This window comes from Podarcis vaucheri, assembly GCF_965113315.1.
Source record: "Podarcis vaucheri genome assembly, chromosome: 13".
NCBI lineage: Eukaryota > Metazoa > Chordata > Lepidosauria > Squamata > Lacertidae > Podarcis > Podarcis vaucheri.
Genome location: NC_138751.1, coordinates 58,097,606 through 58,121,799, shown reverse-complemented (window position 1 = coordinate 58,121,799; position 24,194 = coordinate 58,097,606). Strand labels below are relative to the sequence as shown.

At 46.6% G+C, this 24,194-nt stretch overlaps 2 protein-coding genes and 2 long non-coding RNA genes across 5 annotated transcripts in view; 1 reads left to right on the top strand and 3 right to left on the bottom strand.

The window, feature by feature from the left end:
- Positions 1–893, bottom strand: part of KIAA1671 — a 114,384-nt gene extending 113,491 nt beyond the window's left edge. For both annotated transcript variants that reach the window (XM_082196060.1, XM_082196061.1), the window contains exon 1: positions 783–893. The gene's annotated coding sequence lies outside the window, so the exon portion shown is untranslated. The remainder of the gene's footprint in view (positions 1–782) is intronic.
- LOC309517099 overlaps positions 1–24,194 on the top strand; it is a 393,909-nt gene that overhangs the window by 190,427 nt on the left and 179,288 nt on the right. The gene's annotated exons all lie outside the window — the stretch shown is intronic.
- LOC309517098 overlaps positions 16,671–24,194 on the bottom strand; it is a 136,025-nt gene continuing 128,501 nt past the window's right edge. Inside the window, exon 2 of the long non-coding RNA XR_014213149.1 lies at positions 16,671–19,151. This is a non-coding gene — a long non-coding RNA (uncharacterized lncRNA). The remainder of the gene's footprint in view (positions 19,152–24,194) is intronic.
- SGSM1 (small G protein signaling modulator 1) overlaps positions 16,671–24,194 on the bottom strand; it is a 99,530-nt gene continuing 92,006 nt past the window's right edge. Inside the window, exon 25 of the mRNA XM_082196073.1 lies at positions 16,671–23,983. Coding sequence (XP_082052199.1) covers positions 23,895–23,983 — 89 coding nt within the window. The 3' untranslated portion in view covers positions 16,671–23,894. The remainder of the gene's footprint in view (positions 23,984–24,194) is intronic.

Genomic DNA, 24,194 nt, shown 5'->3' with positions numbered 1-24,194 from the left:
AGGCGCTGACCCCCGACCTCTTTGCACGGCTGGAGGGTTTCGCAGGCAGGCGCTCTCCTCTGCCGCCTTCTCCCCAAGCTGTTGCAGAGGCGCATGACCGAGGCGACGGGAAAAAGGGTAGGGGGCACACAAAGCAGAAGGGGCTGTTGCCAGGCAGGAAAGGGGGGGAGGGGGGAGGCTCCGTGTCAGGAGGAATCTGGGGACACAGCCCCCCCCTTGGGAAAGTGCCGCCTGCACACATATAGACCCCAAGGAAGAAAATGCGGGCTGTCCGGAAGAGAAGGTGGCTTGGGAAGAGGCTGCGAAGCGGGAGAAGAGTGGGGGGGGGCCGCATCCCGCAGATCTGAGGAAAGCAAACGAGGAGACCGAAGAGGACGCGCGGGGGGGGGGCAGGGTCACAGGTGCCCAGGAAAGTCGGGAGGCGATCGGAAGTGATTTGCGGGGGGGGGGGGCTGCCCCGAGGAAGAGGCTTGTCCTTCGCTCGCACAAGGGGGAGACTTCGGCTGTCTTCTGGGGGAGGAGGGGCAGCGGCCGGTCCCGGAGATGGAAAAGGATCGGGGGGGGGGGTAAGAAAGAGAGAGAAAGAGACCCGACTCCTCCTCCTCCGTGCGAAGCACCTTTCTTGGGGGAGGGGGCGCCCCCTCCTCGTGAGGAGATTTTGGGAGACGCGATAGACCGAAGGAAACTGGCCAGGGGGCGTCGCTGCTCCCCCCCCCAGCTGCATTTGGGGGAAGGGGGTCCCCAGAAGGAGGGGCCACACAATACCACCCCGTAGTCCTCACCTGGGTCCGACGGCGGTGGCGCGTGCGCGCGTGCTCCGTCCTGCCCGCCGCGCTCGGCTCCCGGTCTCTCTTTCTGGGCGTCGGGGGCGCGCGGCGCAGCCCAGCTTGCTTGGCCCGGGCGCCAGGGGCGGGGCTTCCAGAAGGGGGAGGGGCCTGCGCACCTTCATGGGCGGGGCAGGAGGAAGCGCCTCTGTTGCCATGGGGACCGCGCAGGCCGCGGGCGGAGGAGGCGGGGAGGAGTTTCGCAGCCCGCCTGGGGAGGGAAGGGCCTCCCTTAAAGGGGGAATTAAGGTCTAATTGCATAACATTTCTCTGCCGCGCGACTGTGTGTCGGAGGGGCTCCTGGCCCAGAGTTCAGCCTCAAGTATTGTGTTAAAATTTAGTTGTATTGGAAGTGAAATTCTACGATTATGAAAAACAATAATAAAAATTGGGATTTTTATTATAAAATATAAGACTTCTTCCCACACACAATTTCTCTTTTTGAAATAATTTGTATTGTTTTTACAAAGTAAATCAAACAATTTTTTTAAAAAAATAGTGAAAATAAAACAAGATTTTTCCAAATCTTAGGACCTCCCTCCTCCCCTCTGTGGGTTTAAATGTCTATGTCAACTGCATATTATAGTTCATCCGAATTACAGTCCTCCAATATATCCAAAGTATAACACTTCAAGAGTTATTCAAAGCCTGCCAAAGAGTTCAAGTGTTTACAATGTTCTTGTAGTTTGGATCCATTGCTCCGTGTCCGCTTCTTGTCGTTTTGAAGGTCGTTTTGAAGCCATGTTCAAATATATAAAAGGATGTCACATAGAGGAGGGAGAAAGGTTGTTTTCTGCTGCTCCGGAGAAGCGGACACGGAGCAATGGATCCAAACTACAAGAAAGAAGATTCCACCTAAACATTAGGAAGAACTTCCTGACAGTAAGAGCTGTTCGACAGTGGAATTTGCTGCCAAGGAGTGTGGTGGAGTCTCCTACTTTGGAGGTCTTTAAGCAGAGGCTTGACAACCATATGTCAGGAGTGCTCTGATGGTGTTTCCTGCTTGGCAGGGGGTTGGACTCGATGGCCCTTGTGGTCTCTATGATTCTATGATTCTATTATTCTGCTAGATATTTTGCATGGCTGGGCAGCCGCTACAGCAGGCTGTAGGGGCCTTTGTAAGCAACACTTAAATATGCAGTCCATTGGGACACTGCTGCTATTGAGATGAATGGTGAGCCTTACAAGAGCCTTACATTTCAACAGGGCTTGCCTATAAGAGCATCCCAATGGTTTCCATCAGCTAAAATTACTCAGTCTGCCATTGGATTCCACCTTTAAATATTCAGAACTCCAGGGGAAATTGAAGGCATTAACAGGCTATGAATTATTGTTTCTTAGCTTGCCCCTTCTGCACATTGAGTTTGGGCTCTCATTCCTTGGAATCACCATGACAACATTCCTCTGGAGCACCAAACATCCTTGAATCAAACTGTGGAAACAAACTAGTGTCAAGCTTCTGCAAACACTCCTTTTCTGTTGACCCCCCCCCCCCGGGGTGCAACATTTATTTGAGTTTTCCCCGCTGGCCTGCCTCCACGAAGGTGCCAGGAACATGCTTTGCTCTGAGAAATTCTCCTTGCACTCTCCTTTGCACCCTTGTACTGTACTTGAAATCCTATAAAAGTGCTCTACCATGAGGGATCAGTGTGTAAGCAGGAACCACAAAAGAAGTTGTTGTTGTTGTTTAGTCGTTTAGTCGTGTCCGCCTCTTCGTGACCCCATGGACCAGAGTACCCCAGGCACTCCTGTCTTCCACTGCCTCCCTCATGCTGGTAGCTTCGAGAACACTGTCCCACCACCTCGTCCTCTGTGGTCCCCTTCTCCTTGTGCCCTCTATCTTTCCAAACATCAGGGTCTTTTCCAGGGAGTCTTCTCTTCTCATGAGGTAGCCAAAGTCTTGGAGCCTCAGCTTCAGGATCTGTCCTTCCAGTGAGCACTCAGGGCTGATTTCCTTAAGAATAAGTAACCAGTCTCAAAGACATTCACGTTACTATGAGTCACCCCCAGGAATGGATGGAGCAGGTGAAGAGAGGTCAGGCTGCTAGTATAAAAATGTACACTAAAGCAGCCCTTACTGGTTCATAGTCCTGTAGCTGTGTGTATTTTCTGCAGATATCAAACAGAGATCTCTTCTTGCTTGCTTTGCACATGGGATCTTTTCTTACTAGGGCTGCCATGCTTGGTTTGCTAGATGGATGGACTAAGAGAAAGGGCCTTGGCTCAGAGGTAGAGCGTCTGCCTTGTATGCGGAAGGTCCTGGCTTCAGTCTCTGGCATCTGCAGGTAAGGCTGGGAATGTACCCAGTCTGGAATCCTGGAGAACTGCGAGTCAGTGCAGACAATACTGAGCAATGTGGCCCATTGGTCTGACTCAAGGTGGCTTCCTATGTTCCTATAATGTACACACACACAAAAAACAAATCTTAGGACCTCCCTCCTCCCCTCTGTGGGTTTAAATGTCTATGTCAACTGCATATTATAGTTCATCCGAATTACAGTCCTCCAATATATCCAAAGTATAACACTTCAAGAGTTATTCAAAGCCTGCCAAAGAGTTCAAGTGTTTACAATGTTCTTGTAGTTTGGATCCATTGCTCCGTGTCCGCTTCTTGTCGTTTTGAAGGTCGTTTTGAAGCCATGTTCAAATATATAAAAGGATGTCACATAGAGGAGGGAGAAAGGTTGTTTTCTGCTGCTCCGGAGAAGCGGACACGGAGCAATGGATCCAAACTACAAGAAAGAAGATTCCACCTAAACATTAGGAAGAACTTCCTGACAGTAAGAGCTGTTCGACAGTGGAATTTGCTGCCAAGGAGTGTGGTGGAGTCTCCTACTTTGGAGGTCTTTAAGCAGAGGCTTGACAACCATATGTCAGGAGTGCTCTGATGGTGTTTCCTGCTTGGCAGGGGGTTGGACTCGATGGCCCTTGTGGTCTCTTCCAACTCTGATTCTGTGATTCTGTGATTCTCTGGAGCAGCAGAAAACAACCTTTCTCCCTCCTCTATGTGACATCCTTTTATATATTTGAACATGGCTATCATATCACCCCTTAACCTCCTCTTCTCCAGGCTAAACATGCCCAGCTCCCTTAGCCGTTCCTCATAAGGCATCGTTTCCAGGCCTTTGACCATTTTGGTTGCCCTCCTCTGGACACGTTCCAGTTTGTCAGTGTCCTTCTTGAATTGTGGTGCCCAGAACTGGACACAGTACTCCAGGTGAGGTCTGACCAGAGCAGAATACAGTGGCACTATTACTTCCCTTGATCTAGATGCTATACTCCTATTGATGCAGCCCAGAATTGCATTGGCTTTTTTAGCTGCCGCGTCACACTGTTGGCTCATGTCAAGTTTGTGGTCAACCAAGACTCCTAGATCCTTTTCACATGTACTGCTCTCAAGCCAGGTGTCACCCATCTTGTATTTGTGCCTCTCATTTTTTTTGCCCAAGTGCAATACTTTACATTTCTCCCTGTTAAAGTTCATCTTGTTTGTTTTGGCCCAGTTCTCTAATCTGTCAAGGTCGTTTTGAAGTGTGATCCTGTCCTCTGGGGTGTTAGCCACCCCTCCCAGTTTGGTGTCATCTGCAAATTTGATCAGGATGCCATTGAGTCCATCATCCAAGTCGTTGATAAAGATGTTGAATAAGACCGGGCCCAAGACAGAACCCTGTGGCACCCCACTAGTCACTCTTCTCCAGGATGAAGAGGAACCATTGATAGACTCCTACCTTCAGGAGCACTGTCTCCCTCCCCCACATTAGTCAGTTTAAAGCCCTCCTGATGAGGTTTCTGAGATTTTTGGCAAAAACATTCCTCTCAACCGTTGTGAGGTGCAGCCCATCGCTTGCCAGAAGTCCATCTTCAAGAAACTGCAGTCCGTGGTCTAAGAATCCAAACCGTTCCTGTTTACACCATTTGCGAAGCCAGCTGTTCACTTCCACTATTTTTCCCTCTCTCCCTGGGCCACGTCGTTCAACTGGGAGGACAGATGAGATGACAATTTGTGCATTTAATTGCTTCAATTTCCTGCCGAGAGCCTCATAGTCTCTTTTGATCTTCTGGAGGCTATTGCTTGCAGTGTCATTGGTTCCCACGTGAACCAAGAGGAAGGGGTATTTGTCAGTGGGTTTTATGATTCCTTGCAGTCGTTCAGTTACATCTTGGATCTTAGCCCCGGGGAGACAGTACACCTCCCAAGACATCTTGTCAGGCCCACAGATCACTGCTTCTGTTCCCCTCAGTAGGGAATCCCCTATCACCACTACACGCCTCCTCTTAGGTTTGGTCGGGGTTCTTCCGTGAGCTGTCCGTTCCAAGGTCGCCTGCACATTCCCTGAGGACTGACTTTGCTGCTCGTCTTCATATACGTGATCGACTGTAATGTGGGAGAGATCCTCAAATGGAGTCTGCTCTTTGTCTTCCATGCTAGGGGAGAGGACCTCAAAGCGATTGTGTATTTCTAAACAATCAGAGCGAACCCTGGGCCTCCTACTTCTTTGAGTCACGTTTCTCCATATATCTGGCTCCTGTGTTGGTGAACTGGCCTCCTTCTCAGGGGAGTCCCCTGTCTCCTCCTTGGTGGAGACGGTGTGCTCTGTTGCTTCCAAGAAGAGCTCCAGCTCTCTAATTCTTTGGAGCGTAGCTACACGTTCCTCCAGTTGCTGGACTTTGTCTTCTAAGAGGGCAATCAACATGCAATTGCTGCAGGTAAAGCTGCCTGCAACCTTTGGCAAGATGGCAAACATTGCGCAGGAACCGCAGGCGACTGCAGCTGTTCCCTCACCCTCCATCTTGAAAACGTGTCGTTGGGGGTGACTACAGTGGTCCTCCATCTTAAAAAGCGTGAAGACAGGACAAATAACTCCCCCCCAAAAAAACCCTAGGTCTCCCCCAACAAATGTTTGAGACTAGCTCCCCTAAATCTAAAAGATGGATCAAACTGCCCTGCTAGCTCTGATAAGCTCCTCCCACAGCTAATCCCCTGCCTCAACAGAAACCCTGTCCCCTCTGACCTTTGCACAGGGAGAGCAGCTAATCAGCCACAGAGAAACACACACACGACAAGTAGTAGTATTGGTGAGTAGTGGTGGAGGGAAGTTAAACTGGGTGGTGGTTTATTTTATTTTGTTTATGTTTTTTCTTTTTCTTTTTCGGATATTGTATAATGATTTAATGTATAATGATTTAATGTTTCTTTTCTGTTATGTATTATTTCTCTTTTTTAATTAAATTGTATGATGGCAAATCTAACTAAAAATACAAAAAGAAGGGGGGAGAGAAGACCCATTGTTTCCCAGGCCAGCCTCCTCCCATCTGCTACACTTCAGCAGTATCACCAGTAGCCAGGGATGGTGGGAGTTGCAGAAATTGTAACTGAAAGGTTGACCAATGCTCCTACCTTTAATTTCAAGTTGAGGGCTTTTTGGAAGCCCACGATTGGAATGTAATAATGGGGGGATACAATCTATTTCAGAGAAACAGACCAGACAAGAAAGGAGGAGGAGTGGCGTTATATGTCAGGGATGTGTATACCTGTGAAGAGATCCAAGATTTAGATCCTCAAAGCCAAAGTGAGAGCATTTGGGTCAAAATTAAGGGAGAGAAGAATAACAGAGACCTCATTGTGGGAGTTTACTATAGATCCCCAAGCCAAACGGAGGACATAGATGATGCCTTCCTGGAACAGATGGCCAAGCATGCAAAAGGAAGGGAGATAGTAGTAATGGGGGACTTCAATTACCCGGATATTTGTTGGACGTCAAACTCAGCCAAGAGCATAAGGTCAAACAGATTCCTCACTGGCCTTGCAGACAACTTCATTGTCCAGAAAGTGGGAGAAGCAACAAGAGGAACAGCCATTTTAGATCTGGTCCTAACCAATGTTGATGACCTGGTTAGTGGGGTAGAAGTGGAAGGATCATTAGGCGCGAGTGATCATGCTCTTCTGAAGTTTACTATACAGCGGAAAGGAGCAACCAAGCATACTAGGACTCAAGCCGACTTCATAAAACTTAGGGAAGTGCTGGGTGAGATCCCATGGACAACAATACTAAAAGGAAAGGGAGTTCATGATGGCTGGGAGTTTGTTAAGAGGGAGATACTAAAAGCACAACGTCAGGCAATACCAATGAGACGGAAACATGGAAGGTGCCTAAAGAAGCCAGGGTGGCTATCTAAAGAACTTTTAACTGAATTAAGATTAAAAAAGGATGTGTACAAAAAATGGAAAAGGGGGGAAACCACCAAAGAGGAATTCAAACAAATAGCCAGCACGTGTAGACACAAAGTCAGAAAAGCTAAAGCACAGAATGAACTCAGGCTTGCTAGAGAGGTTAAAAGCAACAAAAAAGGCTTTTATGGGTATGTTCGTAGCAAAAGGAAGAACAAAGAAACAATGGGGTCACTCAGAGGAGAAGATGGTGAAATGCAAACAGGGGACACAGAAAGGGCTGAACTCCTCAATGCCTTCTTTGCCTCAGTCTTCTCCGATAAAGAAAACAATGCCCGACCTGAAGAATTTGGAGCAAATGATTCAGCAGAGGAAACACAGCCCAGAATAACTAAGGAGATAGTACAAGAATACTTGGCTAGTTTAGATGTATTCAAGTCTCCAGGGCCAGATGAACTGCATCCAAGAGTATTAAAAGAACTGGCAGATGTGATCTCAGAACCACTGGCAGTCATCTTTGAGAATTCCTGGAGAACAGGCGAAGTCCCGGCAGACTGGAGGAGGGCAAATGTTGTCCCTATTTTCAAAAAGGGGAAAAGAGAGGACCCGAATAATTACCGCCCAGTCAGTCTGACATCAATACCAGGGAAGATTCTGGAGCAGATCATTAAGCAAACAGTCTGTGAGCACCTAGAAAGGAATGCTGTGATCACCAATAGTCAGCATGGATTTCTGAAAAATAAGTCATGTCAGACTAACCTGATCTCGTTTTTTGACAGAATTACAAGCCTGGTAGATGAAGGGAACGCAGTGGATGTAGCCTACCTTGATTTCAGCAAGGCATTTGACAAGGTGCCCCATGATATTCTTGTAAAGAAGCTGGTAAAATGCGGTCTTGACTATGCTACCACTCAGTGGATTTGTATCTGGCTGACTGACCGAACCCAAAGGGTGCTCATCAATGGTTCCTCTTCATCCTGGAGAAGAGTGACTAGTGGGGTGCCACAGGGTTCTGTCTTGGGCCCGGTCTTATTCAACATCTTTATCAACGACTTGGATGATGGACTCAAGGGCATCCTGATCAAATTTGCAGATGACACCAAACTGGGAGGGGTGGCTAACACCCCAGAGGACAGGATCACACTTCAAAACGACCTTGACAGATTAGAGAACTGGGCCAAAACAAACAAGATGAACTTTAACAGGGAGAAATGTAAAGTATTGCACTTGGGCAAAAAAAATGAGAGGCACAAATACAAGATGGGTGACACCTGGCTTGAGAGCAGTACATGTGAAAAGGATCTAGGAGTCTTGGTTGACCACAAACTTGACATGAGCCAACAGTGTGACGCGGCAGCTAAAAAAGCCAATGCAATTCTGGGCTGCATCAATAGGAGTATAGCATCTAGATCAAGGGAAGTAATAGTGCCACTGTATTCTGCTCTGGTCAGACCTCACCTGGAGTACTGTGTCTAGTTCTGGGCACCACAATTCAAGAAGGACACTGACAAACTGGAACGTGTCCAGAGGAGGGCAACCAAAATGGTCAAGGGCCTGGAAACGATGCCTTATGAGGAACGGCTAAGGGAGCTGGGCATGTTTAGCCTGGAGAAGAGGAGGTTAAGGGGTGATATGATAGCCATGTTCAAATATATAAAAGGATGTCACATAGAGGAGGGAGAAAGGTTGTTTTCTGCTGCTCTAGAGAAGCGGACACGGAGCAATGGATCCAAACTACAAGAAAGAAGATTCCACCTAAACATTAGGAAGAACTTCCTGACAGTAAGAGCTGTTCGACAGTGGAATTTGCTGCCAAGGAGTGTGGTGGAGTCTCCTACTTTGGAGGTCTTTAAGCAGAGGCTTGACAACCATATGTCAGGAGTGCTCTGATGGTGTTTCCTGCTTGGCAGGGGGTTGGACTCGATGGCCCTTGTGGTCTCTATGATTCTATGATTCTATTATTCTGCTAGATATTTTGCATGGCTGGGCAGCCGCTACAGCAGGCTGTAGGGGCCTTTGTAAGCAACACTTAAATATGCAGTCCATTGGGACACTGCTGCTATTGAGATGAATGGTGAGCCTTACAAGAGCCTTACATTTCAACAGGGCTTGCCTATAAGAGCATCCCAATGGTTTCCATCAGCTAAAATTACTCAGTCTGCCATTGGATTCCACCTTTAAATATTCAGAACTCCAGGGGAAATTGAAGGCATTAACAGGCTATGAATTATTGTTTCTTAGCTTGCCCCTTCTGCACATTGAGTTTGGGCTCTCATTCCTTGGAATCACCATGACAACATTCCTCTGGAGCACCAAACATCCTTGAATCAAACTGTGGAAACAAACTAGTGTCAAGCTTCTGCAAACACTCCTTTTCTGTTGACCCCCCCCCCCGGGGTGCAACATTTATTTGAGTTTTCCCCGCTGGCCTGCCTCCACGAAGGTGCCAGGAACATGCTTTGCTCTGAGAAATTCTCCTTGCACTCTCCTTTGCACCCTTGTACTGTACTTGAAATCCTATAAAAGTGCTCTACCATGAGGGATCAGTGTGTAAGCAGGAACCACAAAAGAAGTTGTTGTTGTTGTTTAGTCGTTTAGTCGTGTCCGCCTCTTCGTGACCCCATGGACCAGAGTACCCCAGGCACTCCTGTCTTCCACTGCCTCCCTCATGCTGGTAGCTTCGAGAACACTGTCCCACCACCTCGTCCTCTGTGGTCCCCTTCTCCTTGTGCCCTCTATCTTTCCAAACATCAGGGTCTTTTCCAGGGAGTCTTCTCTTCTCATGAGGTAGCCAAAGTCTTGGAGCCTCAGCTTCAGGATCTGTCCTTCCAGTGAGCACTCAGGGCTGATTTCCTTAAGAATAAGTAACCAGTCTCAAAGACATTCACGTTACTATGAGTCACCCCCAGGAATGGATGGAGCAGGTGAAGAGAGGTCAGGCTGCTAGTATAAAAATGTACACTAAAGCAGCCCTTACTGGTTCATAGTCCTGTAGCTGTGTGTATTTTCTGCAGATATCAAACAGAGATCTCTTCTTGCTTGCTTTGCACATGGGATCTTTTCTTACTAGGGCTGCCATGCTTGGTTTGCTAGATGGATGGACTAAGAGAAAGGGCCTTGGCTCAGAGGTAGAGCGTCTGCCTTGTATGCGGAAGGTCCTGGCTTCAGTCTCTGGCATCTGCAGGTAAGGCTGGGAATGTACCCAGTCTGGAATCCTGGAGAACTGCGAGTCAGTGCAGACAATACTGAGCAATGTGGCCCATTGGTCTGACTCAAGGTGGCTTCCTATGTTCCTATAATGTACACACACACAAAAAACACATTTCTTCCTCCCCCTCCAGTTAAAGTTTGTCATGCAAACTTTGTTTCAATATAAAGTTAAGAACAAATACCACATTGTCTGCACAGAGACTGATGCTTCTGCAATTCCATCTCTGGCAGACATTGCTAATAGCAAATGGGCATTCCATAGCTGCCCAGGCAGAAGCAGGCCTTGGGGCTCGACACTCAAAGGTGTCCAGGATTTCTCCTGGATCCTCAGTGATATTACATGTAAAATATCCAAGTCTCGACTTGGTGGATGTGGATCTGTTGGATTCTCTGCACACATCTGTTGTTCTTCAGTTGCAACACAACTATAATTTGCCTTTGCAATGATGACTAGACTGTGGCTCTAGAGGTGCGCCGTCAGTACCCTGCTTCTTAGCAATTCCTGTGTATAGTCCTGATAATGTCACTGAGTCCCTTGTGAGAAATACATAAGAATAAATTTAAGGATTAAAGGCAAACGGATGAGCTAAGAGGATTTGCAGCCCAAGCATCTCCCCTTTCTTCAAATACCTCATTTCAGCTCAGTTCCCCTCTTCCTCTCCCAAAGCTGTGTAGGTCTTCCAGCCAGAAAAGGATTCAAAAAACATAATATGCAAATCAGAACCGTTTATGTAGACCAACAGTAATCTCTTACCTTCACCTGGTTTCTGTCACTCCATAATGTTGTATCTGTGCACCATATACTGTACTGAAGAAAGCAGACAGCTGTACATGGTAAAGATGAATTATCTTGCATTTCCTTCTTTGACAAATATATAAACTTGCCTTTGCCACCCTCAGTTAAACCTTTAGGTAAAAAAAGCAAATGGCAGTTTCCCCGCAATGGTCATTTTCCCAGTTGAACAGCAGGGCTTGGATGAGAGGTGCCATTCAGGGGCCATGTGGAAGAGATGCTACACAGCCAGGACTGAGGAAGGAGAAACGGATCTGAGTTGGATTTTTATTTAATCCTTGTGAATCTCATGAGACAACTCTGCAAACTTGTCTATTAAAATATCAGTGTTCGGAAATAATTTGCTCCAGTTGCAACTTGCATTGCAGGGGTGGGCTAGATGACCCTTGGGTCCCCTTTAACTTTACAATTCTAGGATTCTAAGGTTTACTTGAATGTTTAGAAGACTCAATCATTTTTAAGCTAACAAACCCTACCTATTTCAAGGGCCATGGCTCTGCCGTGCATACAGAAGGTCCCAGGTTCAATCCTTGGCATCTCCAGGTAGGGCTAAGAGAGACTCTGAACCTGAGTTGACAATACTGAGGTGCTCTGGTTATCTCCCACATTGACTACTGCAATGTGCTGTATGTGGGGCTACACTTGAAGTTGACTTTGAAACTACAACTAATCCAGAATGCGGCAGGGAGTGGCTGTCAAGACCATATAGCACCGGTCCTGAAAGACCTACATTGGCTCCCAGTACATTTCTGAGCACAAATCAAAGGGTTGGTGCTGACCTTGAAAGCCCTAAATGGCCTTGACCTGAATGAGTGTCTCCACCCCCGTTGTTCAGTCCAGACACTGGGGTCCAGCGCCGAGGGCCTTCTGGCAGTTCCCTCACTGCAAGAAGTGAGGTTACAGGGAACCAGGCAGAGGGCCTTCTTGGTAGTGGCGCCCGCCCTGTGGAATGCCCTCCCATCAGATTTCAAACAGATAAACAGCTATGTGATTTTTTAAAAGACATCTGAAGTTCAGGGACGTTTTTAGTGTGTGATGTAGTATTGTGCTTTTACTATTTTTTGTTGGGAGCCTCCCAGAATGGCTGGAGCAACCCAGTCAGATTGACAGCATATAAATAATAAATTACTGTTGTTGTTGTTGTTGTTGTTGTTGTTGTTATGAGTCAGACGAACCAATGGACTGACTCATTGTAAGGCCATTTCCTATGTATACATTAACACCAAGAAAGTTCAGTGCTGTCACTTGTGGATTGAACCAGCCAATCAGCATAGCCAGCCCTGAGGGATGACAGAAGCTGCCTAATATTGAGAGGACTGCAGGGTTCCCACCCATTATCTACCACATGGTTAGCCAACCATGGTTCCCTCCAGATGTTGTTGGATTACAACGCCCTAATTCCCAACTATTGGCCAGGCAGGGTGGGAGGGAGTTTTGGAGTCCAGCAACATCTGGAGAGCCCCACCAGGACTATGCCTGCTCTAGACCAAACCATGTCCAGTTCTTTTCACTCTGCAGCCTAACTAATGAGAGATCAAGACACCTTTCATTCCTATAAGGTGCTTTGATTGAACCTGTAAGACCCAGGTTGAAAGGTCTGTCTCATCTTCCTGGCCTTGCTAAACCTGCACCATGTCTGAACATGCACACAAGTCTTTAAAATAAGCAAGCAAGCAACCTTTTGATCTGGGAGCAGATGGGTGGGGATAGGGTGCCACGGTCTGATCTGCTTCTTCCTGCTCAGGAAAAAATGTAAGCATGACAACAGTTGGGTGCTGTTTCCACCGTTCCACTAAAGCTGCTATGAATAAGTGGGGCCCGAGGGTGGTTCCTCGTGATGTTTGCCTATGTGGTGGGGCTTATCAATGCAGGCACAATCTCCCTCCATTAGCCAAGAGGAGATGCTTTGAAGCCTTTGCTTCTCCACTTTCTTCAGATACTCATTAACAAAAACTAGGATTGGAGGGTGCGGGGGCTACTTCTGTGAGCCTTGCCTCTGCCTGCATTTGTGAGGTCAAATCCATTGGCAGAGTTGCCAGCTCCCCACCAGGGCAGACCACTGACCTGAAGTCTCCAGGCTTGCCTGCCTGCCTGCCCCCAGGGGGAGGGCTTGTATCTATCTACACGTGGGCAAGAGCACCTGTAAAAAAATAATTAATTAAGAATACTGTGCATGCAGCTTGAAAGCTTCAGCCTGGCAGGAGCTTGCAGCAAATTATTGCTCTGCCCTTCTTCTCTCCTATGAACACCTACATGTATTTTCTTTGTTTTCTGAACAAGCAAGAATGTTTTGTGGCTGCTTAACAGTCCAGAGACTTCTGTGCTAATCAAAAGCCCTTGCAGCTCCATAAATAAATTTTATATTGGGAGATATACTGTGTGGCTGGTTAGAGATACACCAGATTATACATTTTCTAAATCAATCAATCAATCAATCAATCAATCAAATAAATAAATAAATAAATAAATAAATAATGGGGCTCAAGAATTACACAGCTGAAATGGTTTTGTGAAACTATTCTATTCGGCCAACCCACTGGGAAAGGGAATCTCTCCCAACGATATAAAATCCTCACACAACTGACTACCCTTCCTCTCACTTCAGTAAGACTAAAATGGGGTGAAAGATTTTGGAAAAGAATTAGAGGAACAACTCTGGGAACAAATTTGGGGTGAACCACCTTTTGGATCCATCTAAATTAGAATTTGAGAAAATGATTTAAAGCACATCACTGGTTTATGTGCCCAGCCAGATAATATAGAATTAATCATAACACATTGAACCTTTGCTGGTGGGAGTGCAATTTACCTGCACATGTGGTGGTTTTGCACAAAAATTATCCCTTTTGGGGGAAAAGTGTTTCAAATGATGCAATAATTGCTAAAACCAGACTCGAAATTAACTCTACTATTGTAACATACTTCACAGATTAGAACGAATAAAGATTTCATCCTCCATTTATTAACTGCAGCTAGATTAGTGATTGCAGAAAAATGGGAAAGCTTAATGCAAATCTTTTTGAAGCCTGGATTTCGCAAGTGATGAACATTGTGCTTATGGACTTTGTTAAGACTCTGTTGCCTATGTTAAGACCACAAGAGCCAACTCCCAGGGGCTGAGGTCCCTTTGGCCCCCAAATAAAACATTTGATGGGACTGCCCTCCCCCAAGGCATTGCCATTCAAATGGTGTGCATGTACCACATCATGTGATCAATTATGTGGGGTGGGGCTTACCTTCTCTCCCCCCCCCCAATATTTTATTCAAGTTGGCACCCCAGGTTAAGATAATTGAACATGGTTTTCATACACACTCCACTAACTCACAAAATCTTACAGACACTTTCATGTACCATAGAATCCTAGAATTGTAGAGTTGGGGCCCCAAGGGTCATTAGTCCATCTCCCTGCAATGCCGGAATTTCAACTAAAGCAAATCTGACAGATGGCCATCCAACCTCAGCTTAGAAAACCTCCAAGGATCCAAGAAGTCCACCACCTCTAAGGGAGACCGTTTCACTGTTGAACAGCTTTTACTGTTAGAAAGTTTTTTTTCTGATGTTTAGTTGGAATCTCCTTTCTTGTAACTTGAAGCCATCCTACCCTCCAAAACAGGAGAAAACAAGATGTTCCCTCTTCCATGTGGCAGCCTTTGAGATATTTGAAGATGAATATCATATCTTCTCTCAGTCCTCTCTTTTCCAGGTTAAGCATACAGTAACCAACTCCTTCAACTGTTCCTCACAAGGTTTGGTTTCCAGACCCCTTTTCATCTTAGTTGCCTTCCTCTGCGCGCGTTCCAGCTTGTCAACAACCTTAAATTGTGGTGCCCAGAACTAGACACAGTATTCCAGGTGTGGTCTGACGAAGGCAGAATAGAGTGGTCCTATTACTTCCCTTGATCTGGACACAATACTTCTGTTGAGGCAGCATTAGCTTTTTTTCTGCTGCATCACACAGTTGACTCACATTCAGCTTGTGGTCCACTAAGACCCCACTATTTTTCTTTTCTGTGCAACTACTAAGCTGTTTTTATTGTATGGGTATGTTTTGTTACTTGAAATTAAATATTAGTTAGGAAAAAAGAGTAACAAATTGCATAAGCAGTGGTGGGCAGAGGTGTAGCTAGTTGGTTTCAGGACTACAGTAGTTATGGGACAGAGATGACTTTGGATACCTTGGTGGATGACTTGCCAGGAACTGGACTGAGCTAGTGTTCTGCTGAACTTCCTAGTGGCTTTCAATACCATCAACCATGGTATCCTTCTGGGCTGCTTTGCTGGGATGGGACTTGGAGGTCCTGTGTTACAGTGGCTCCCTTCCTTCCTGGAGGGGTAAGCCCAGAAAGTGGTGCTGGGAGACTCCTGTTTGATGCCTTGGCCATTGGCCGGCAGGGTCCTCAGGGTTCTGTTTTGTCCCCCAAACTATTTTATGTTTACATGAAACTCCTGTGAGAGGCGGTTTGGAGTTTCGGGGTTCAGTGTCAGTATGCTGATGATACCCAGCTCTAGTTCTCATTTTCACCTAAATCCAAGGAGGCTGTCTCAGTTCTAAACCAGTGTCTGTCATCAGTAGTGGACTGGATGAGAGTGAACTAACTATAATATAATACTGACAAGACAGAGGTGCGCTTGATCAGTTGGAAGGCAGAACAGGGAATCGGGATTCATCCTGTGCTGGATGGGGAGCACTCCCTCTAAGGACATAGGTCCATAGTTTGGGTGTTCTCTTGAACTCAGCCCTGAGCATGGATGCTAATGTTTCTGAATTGGCCAGGAGTGCATTTGCGCAGTTACAGCTAGTGCGCCAGCTGCACCCATTCCTTGAGATGTCTGATTTGGCCAGTAACACATGCATTAGTTGCAATCCGTATGGATTAGGGCTACCTTTGAAAAGTGCTCAGAAACATCAGCTGGCTCAAAGAGCTGCAGCCAGACTGTTGCTCAGGGCTGGTTATAAGGAGCAGATAAGTTGAAATTTCAGAATCTGGGATGTTCCTGACCTGGCAACCTTAAGGGTGGGTGGACAGCCGGAAATTGTATGTGCATCTTCATCATTATTCTACATTAATGGGGAGCGGGAGACACAACCCTCTAAGAGCAGAGGTGGTAGGAGAGTGCAGAAAGTCCTGTGGGGACACATGAGCCTTGGGTGCAGGTTCCAAGTTCAACTCCAAGTAGAAAGATGCTGGGTTAGCAGGGCTGGGAAAGCCCAAGACCTGAAAGAGCTGTTGCCCAAGGCCTGACCCTATTTGGCTGCTCTAGAATAGAAGAGCACCCCACCAGAATGAGTATATTGTCCTGTGTCCTTCAGGGTGCCCAGCATACTTTACAATGTGAGAAGTTAGTGCCTGCTGAATGGGGAACTAACTTCCATTTCAAATGGGCTGACGTAGAGAAGCTGTTTGCATTATAAGCAGTCCAATCTCATTCACTCCACCCTCTTATGACAGCATGGAATAGCTCTTATTCACCCTCTAATGATAATACAAGAAGTCATGCTTAAAACAAGGCAGGGTTTATAAGTCAAAAACTGTGGCTTATGGGTGTCATTTGTTTGTGATTAATAAACCGTAACAAGCAGGGCTCAGTGTTATATGCAAACCAGGCTAGAGAGACATAACTCAGAATCTGTCCCAATCCCAACACCAGAACTGTTACATATAACAGCCATATTTTGTTTGTTTGTTTAATTATTTGAAAATACATAGAACCATAGAGAATATATAACTTTCTTTTGTCTTTCTGGCCCCACAGAAATAAGTTACAATTAACATCGGTTAACAAAATATCAAAGCAGATTTTTTTTTAAATAACCAAGATTATGCCACAGAGCGGAATGCAAACAGGCAAAAAGCAGCACTTTTATTGTCAAACATTAACTATGAAAGCAACAGCAGGGCATCTCATAAGGAGTGATACCAGAGTAGCCCAAAGGAGCCCGCTGAGACACACACACAAAGCAGCAGCAGCAGCAGCAGTAGCAAGTTGTGTCAGGCAGCAATCACTCAACAGGATACATTCAGAGCTCGTGTTTTCTTGCTCCAAAAAAGGTACCTGAAGAATCTTCCTGGGTTGCTTGACACAGACACACACACGCACACACACAGAGAGAGAAAGAGACACCACCTTTCCAACCAGAACTCCCACTAAGCTTCCAGCTTTGGGTGTGTCTCTTTTGGCCAAGATGGAGCCCCCAGCCCCACCCCACCATAGCTGTCAACCTCCCCTTTTTTTGGCAGGAATTTCCCTTATTTCAGTGCTGTTTCCCGCTGCTATCCCAGATTGTTAGATATCCCATAGACTGTCTCAGGGACAGGTGAGCCTGCTGATCCCTTATTTTCAAATCCGAAAGTTGACAGCTATGCACCCCACCCTGGTTAAAACAAAAACGAAGCTCTGGTGATTAGGACACAGTTGCCCACAAGCCAACAATTGCTAATTCACACGGAAAAGCTGTAGACCATGGGTAGGCAAACTAAGGCCCGTGGGCCAGATCCGGCCCAATCGCCTTCTAAATCCGGCCCATGGACAGTCCAGGAATCAGCATGTTTTTACATGAGTAGAATGTGTGCTTTTATTTAAAATGCATCTCTGGGTTATTTGTGGGCATAGGAATTCGTTCATTTTTCCCCTCTTCAAAATATAGTCCAGTCCCCCACAAGGTCTGAGGGACAGTGGCCCAGCCCCCTGCTGAAAAAGTTTGCTGACCCCTGCTGTAGACCAACCTGGGACCCTCCAGATGTTGTGGGGCTCCAGCTTCCATCAGCCCCTCCTCCCAGTGCAGCTGCATGATGATGGGGCTGATGGAAGGAAGGCCACATGGGCTTGGTCTGATAAGAACTGTAGTCTTAAAAAAAAAAAGTGCCCTTCAACCATGGGTCCTCAGATGTTGCTGGACTACATCTCCCATCATTCTTGGCCTTGGGTTAAGTGGGCTGGGGATGATGGGAGTTGTTGTCCAACAACATCTCAGGGCTCAAGGTTGCAAAACACTGGTCTAAAACACTCAGAGTGTACCAGGTTGGCAAAGGCTGATTTAGATAAACACAAATCTCACAGCTCCAATTCACAAGTCCTTCTCATCTTTGTTCTGGCATACTTCCTTGTGTATTATCATAAGCCCGCCCTGCTGAAATGAATGGGGATTTCTCCATCACCACCCCACCATATGCAGCAGGAGATCATAGAATTGTAGAGTTGGAAGGGACCCTGAGAGTCATCTAATCCAACCCCCTGCAATGCAGAAATATGCAGCTGTCCTGTACAGGGATCGAACCTGCAACCTTGGTGTGTGTGTGCACATCAGAGGGTGTCAACAACTTTGGATTGGGGCCAGAATCCAGACATGCAGCAGAACAGAGGCACCCCTAAATGAAAGCACAGCAATACATTTTCTCTGCTTCGAACTTTGCATTCCCTTAAGGCACGGATGGGACACCTGCAGCCTTCCAGATGTTGCTGGACTACAACTCCTGTCATCATCCCATATCATTGGCCCTGCTGACTGCAGCAGATGAGAGATGGGAGTCCAGCAATGTCTGGAGAGCCACAGGTTCCCTATGTTTGCTTTAAGGTCTTCAGATAGAGCTGACATTGGAAAACAAACACACACACACACTAAAAAAGAGCTGGCTGGAACAGTTATTTCCAAATATGCCACTTGAATATTCCACAGTCAGCCTGTTGCAAAACTTGCTTCTTCCAGCACTGTACACTAGTCAGAGGAGAACACAAGAACACTTGGTGTTCAATGGCAAGGGTATTTACTACACACCACAGAACAGGTATCAAAGTCAGCTTGGCTCCAACGTAGGAAAAAGCAGAAACGGTGTTGCAATGGAAGGAGTGTGTGCTTTTTCAAACACCAAAATAGCAGCAATTGAAACCTTTAAAAAAACATATCTGTGGCAATTATCACCAAAATTTCCAGCTGCTACTTAAGTCCCAGTTGAAAAGGAGGGGCATATAGGAACTATGCAAACACCATTGATAGCCTTATTCTCCATGAATTTGTCCAATCCTCCTTTAAAACCCTCTACTTATCTATATAAGGGATGTGGGTGGTGCTGTGGTGGGTACAGGAGCAGGGACCGAGCAACGGGAGCTCACCCCATCACGGGTATTTGAACTGCTGACCCTTCTGCTCCTGCCAACCTAGCAGTTCGAAAGCACGTCAAAGTGCAGGAAGGTAAACGGCGTTTCTGTGCGCTGCTCTGGTTCACCATAAGCAGCTTACTTATACTGGCCACATGACCCAGAAACTGTACGCCGGCTCCCTCAGCCAATAAAGCAAGATGAGCGCTGCAACCCCAGAGTCGGCCATGACTGGACCTAATGGTCAGGGGTCCCTTTACCTTTACCTTAAGGTGCTACTAGACAATTTTTTTATATATTCTAACAGGTTCACATTCTCAACCACGATTGTAATAAGAAACAAAAAGTTCTAGTGGAATGACTGCCTGATACTGTGTTTGGCCACCGTTGAAATAATAGAAATCTCTTCATCTTAAGAATGACCAGAAAACTAGAGTCAAGTGTTTAAATGTGGGCTGTCAAATTAATTCCACTGCAGCTGAAAGAGAATAATGTGTGTGGGGGGGGGTGTTATACAAAAGTTGTGGACTCCCATCTCACATCAGGGATGACCAGCAGATGTCAGGGGTGACGGCAGTTGGAGGTCCAGCAGCTTCTGGGGTGTGTGTCCCCCCATAGCCCCCCCTGCTGTGTTAGCTTAACATTCTTTTAGAAGATTGCAAAGAGTAACAGCTGGTTTTATTTCCCCCTGCCCAAGGCTTCACCTGATGTCGTAATGTGTATAGATAACATGGGCTGTCTTTTTCAAGGATGTAAAAGTCCTCCAGCCAGAGATTCCAAAGGCTGCCCATGATAGCATTTCTACTCAAAGGGCAGGTTCATGCACAAGTTAAGAGCACATCCAGCCTCTGCCCCACCAAATCAATCCGAATCCACGCCAGTTTCTCATTGACAGACATGGCATTCTGTGCATGAATTTTTTGACATGCACGCTAGCCCCAAGTGTTGTAATTTCAAAATTAGACTTCTTTTCTTTTTTTAGGTAATGTGAAAAAGGGAATCAATGCTTGTGGCATGCACACTCACCTCTGGTCAACAAAATCTGGAAGGTTTTCATAGGGATTCAGAAACCTGCCAAGTCTCTTGGGCAAGGTGATGGGATGAGAGAGACATATCACTTTACACCCCATAGGAAATGAAGCCACTTTTTCTTGCAAACTATTATCTGTCTTTATCCTCTGACGTGCAACAGAACACTACTACTCCCAATACACTCAAAGAATTTTGGCATCTGAGGAGCAGCAAAATGCTTTTCTTAAAAGCAATGATTTCTTAGTACCCTGCCTAACTCACATATACATTTTCTTTACTGTACATATAATATTTGTATCTATATAATATATGGATATAGACACACACACACAAACAATTTCCTGATCAACATTTAAAAGATATGTTTGGCAACATTGAGAAAAGAATGTATTCGTTTGCATAATGCTTCACGCACACAGAGTTCAGGACGCACAGAGAGAATCAATAAAGACCTGTAAATAAATAACATTTTCTTTGCATTTAAAAGTGCTCTCCTTAAAACACATGCACGCGCGCGCACACACACACACAAAGCAAGACTGCTATCAAATGGCCAAAATATGCTCTCTCTGATAGCATAGGCAGAAAGTGCTCGGCTTGATTACTCAGCTAGCTTTTAAAACAAAACCATTTTTTTAAAGGGATTTCAGAAAAACTAAAAGCTCACCCCAAGGAGTGAGTGCAATGAGTTCATGGTGATGTAACATTGCTCTGAAAACAAGAGTGTGATATGAGAGTGGAAAACCCTTGTGCTAACAATTGCAAAGTTATATACTATAAACTACTTCTCAAAATTTAGATACAGCTTCTCATAGTGTCAAAAACAAAGACAACATCAAAAATCCCCTGCAGATGCAGCCTACGCACTGCATCTCACCCTTCTTCCAATAAAGGGGAGAAGATGGACCATGTTGTCCTCACGGTCACTCTGTGAAGTAGGCTGGATGGGCAGGAAGTGACCAACCAACAGCTTCAAGGGTGAGCGAAAATTCAAAGCAAGTCAAGGTCCCATGCTCTTTCCACTGCATCATACCATTTCTCGCTGCCATCTCCAGGGCAGCTGGCTCCTCACAACTTGCTTGGCAAGGACACTGCCCTGTCAGAAAAGGGCTAGTCAGCCTGCTTAATTCTCTTGGAGTTTTCCAAAGTGGAAAGGTTTATCTTTCAGAAACAGGTCACTAGATCAAGTTTGTGCTTTTAAGAAAGGAGGGTGGAAACACTAGCATCCACAGTCAAAAAGCCCAGCACAAGCAACATGTACGTACACCCACCCACCCCATGGACTGCATGGATCCTTCAGTCCCAAACTTTATCCTTAAAATACCACATTGCCCTGCCATCTCCCAGAAAAAGCTCTGGGGGTAGAAGTAGTAAGGCAGATCAGCTCCAGAACAGGAGGAAGTAACTTGTTTTGTAACTGTTCCCCTTCCTTATGGGGGCAAAAGCCCACTTGGCACCACTGCCCAGGGGCACGATTCTCTTGTGCTTTAGTGTCTGGCTGAGCCTGGGATGTGCCTATGTCTGCTTTGGAGGGCGGTGCCTGATTCTTTAACACTTGCCAGAAAAATGGAGTGCCCTACCACTTTGTGGAAGTCCAACCAGCCACCAAAGGCCATGGGAAGTCCAAGCTGAACTTCTTTGGGGCAAGGAATCCAGTTTGCACTACTGGTCCACCTGGCATGGCCTCCTTGCACAGCCAGTGATGGAAGCCTGGGACTTACAGCTTGGGCGCCAAATGGGAAGGGCAAAATTAATGGGCTTGGGCGAGGTCAGCAGCTCCCTCTCCAAACTCAAATCCCCAGGGCTTTGCATAGGGAAGCCGGGACAGTTAAACCAGCTTGACTGTACTGTTGAGACAGAGGTCTCTGCTTTGAAGTGCAGCTGCCAAGGACTGAACCCCCGCTCCCAATTTAAGGATGGAGGTCATTAAGGGTTACTCACTTTGGAAGCGGTGCTCTTTGACCACTCTCTCCTGAAAGAAGAATAGGAAGGGCTTAGCATGGAAGTACGAGTAGCCAGCACAGAGACCCAGCAGGGTGGGTGGGATGGATTTTGCAGCACTGTTTAAGAGACTAGTCCTCTGGAGTGAGAGGGAGAAGCAACTATGGCTGAGCATTTACTGGCTACGAGGAAGGCCTTTTCATGACAACAACAACCAAACAAAATATAGGCACTCACTTAGCCATGATGGCAACCTTTTCAGGAGATTTTTTAAAATCAGGAAACCCATTTAATTTCATTCTGTTTCTTTCTCCTTCTCTTTTAAAAAGAACACCTGAATTTTTAACACAGACCATTTCAAATATTGGTCCTCTAGAGTGCTAAGAAGACTGGTTAATCTGGTGCTGACCAGAGACAACACAGAGGCAGAACTTCAAAGGAGTCACAGGATCAGCTCCATGGGCTGCCGTTTCCATCAGCCTTTCCCAACATGGGGCTCACCAAGTGGTGTTGGACTACAACTCCCATCATCCTTGACCATTGGCCAGGCAGACGGGGGATATTGGAAGTTGGAGCTCAACACCATCTGGAGGGCACTAGCTTGGGGAAGGATGGCTTACCTCCTCTAGTAAGTGTTTACAGACTTTCTCCAAGAAGTATCCTGTACTATCACATCATTCAGAAGGACAATGTGAAGGAGAGGCGCAAAGTGTGTGTGTGTGTGTGTGTGTGTGTGTGTGTGTGTGTGTGTGTGTGAATAGGCTGAGCCCAACCTCCAAGGTTCAGTGTTGAAGAGAGGAAACTCCTGAGGCTGGACCAGAGCAACCATCGGGTGCTTTCTGCTTTGAAACACAAGGAGCCATCTAGGGCAGAAAGAGAGAAGCGAGAGAGAAATTTCAACGAGATGCCATCAAGGCCCTGGACATACATGATGGCTTTGCAACCTCATGATAGAAAAGCAGGATGCTTAAGTCCTCAGTCCAGCAAAAAATGTGCTGGGTTGGAGAACATGTTTTTTTTGTCAGGCCCTGGTCAAGGGCAAAGAATGGCAAGCATCCCCACAGCAGGATGGAACAGGCCAGCCTGGCCTCAGTCTGCTATACGGTTTCCTAATGAAATATGGTGACAGCGATCTGGGGCATTGCAGAAAATTTCAGGAAAATCAGGAAGAGGACAGACAAACCTCAGTGGCAGAGATGGCCTCAACTGGCACCCTTCAGAAGGTGAGAAAGCTTCCCCATAAAAGGATGACCTCGGCAAAGCCTCACCTGATTAAAGGGCCAAGAGTTAGATCCCGACCTGCACATTTTGGAGGTGACAGGGGAAGGAAAAATGCTGGCTGTTTAAAATATTCTCTCTGAAGGAAGAGCTGAAGGGAGGGAGGGAAATCAATGACAGATCCCAGCCACCCCTTTTCAAGGCTGTCACCTTGACCTTTCCAAACAGGAACAGAAGGTAATAAAACCAGACATCCCAATAAACAGCCACACCCTTTCCACCCACCTAACGACTGACCTCTGTCCTCAAAGCAAGGTTTGTGCCAGTCAAGCTCCATCCTACCTGAATGAGAAAGGAGGCAGAGCTTGTGAGTTCTTTGGTTAATTGTCATCACGGAAACAGAAGAGCCAGCAGGCAGTGGCTGAAAACACCCAGCCCACGCAAACCGTGGAATGACTGGCTGGGAGACTGCCTCTCCAGGGACTGGCTCAAGTTCATGGGGAGAGGCATGCTCCCTCTCTAGCTCTCTGCCTTATGCGCTAGTCCAGCCTCCAAATGTACACAAGGTTGCTTCGGTCTCCCTTCCTCCTCCAGGGCAGATGTTCTCTCAAATCACTTGTTCTCAATGAGTGTCTGGACTTTGTAGACAAGGTCCCGCGCCAGCTTCAGGACCTGTTGAGTGTTGTGCCGTTCTGCCATTTCTGGAATGGAAGGAAGGAAGGAAGGGTAAAGCAAAACGGAGGAAGAAGAGAGGGTAGGTTCAAAGAAAACAAGGTGAGGTCTCTGCCCTTGCCTCTATCCCCACACTCAGGCATCCTGCAGGGACACCTTTGGGAAGGGACCACAACTATGTGGGAGAGGCCATGCTCAGCACACCGCAAGTCCCATCCCCAGCATCTCTAGTTAAAAAAA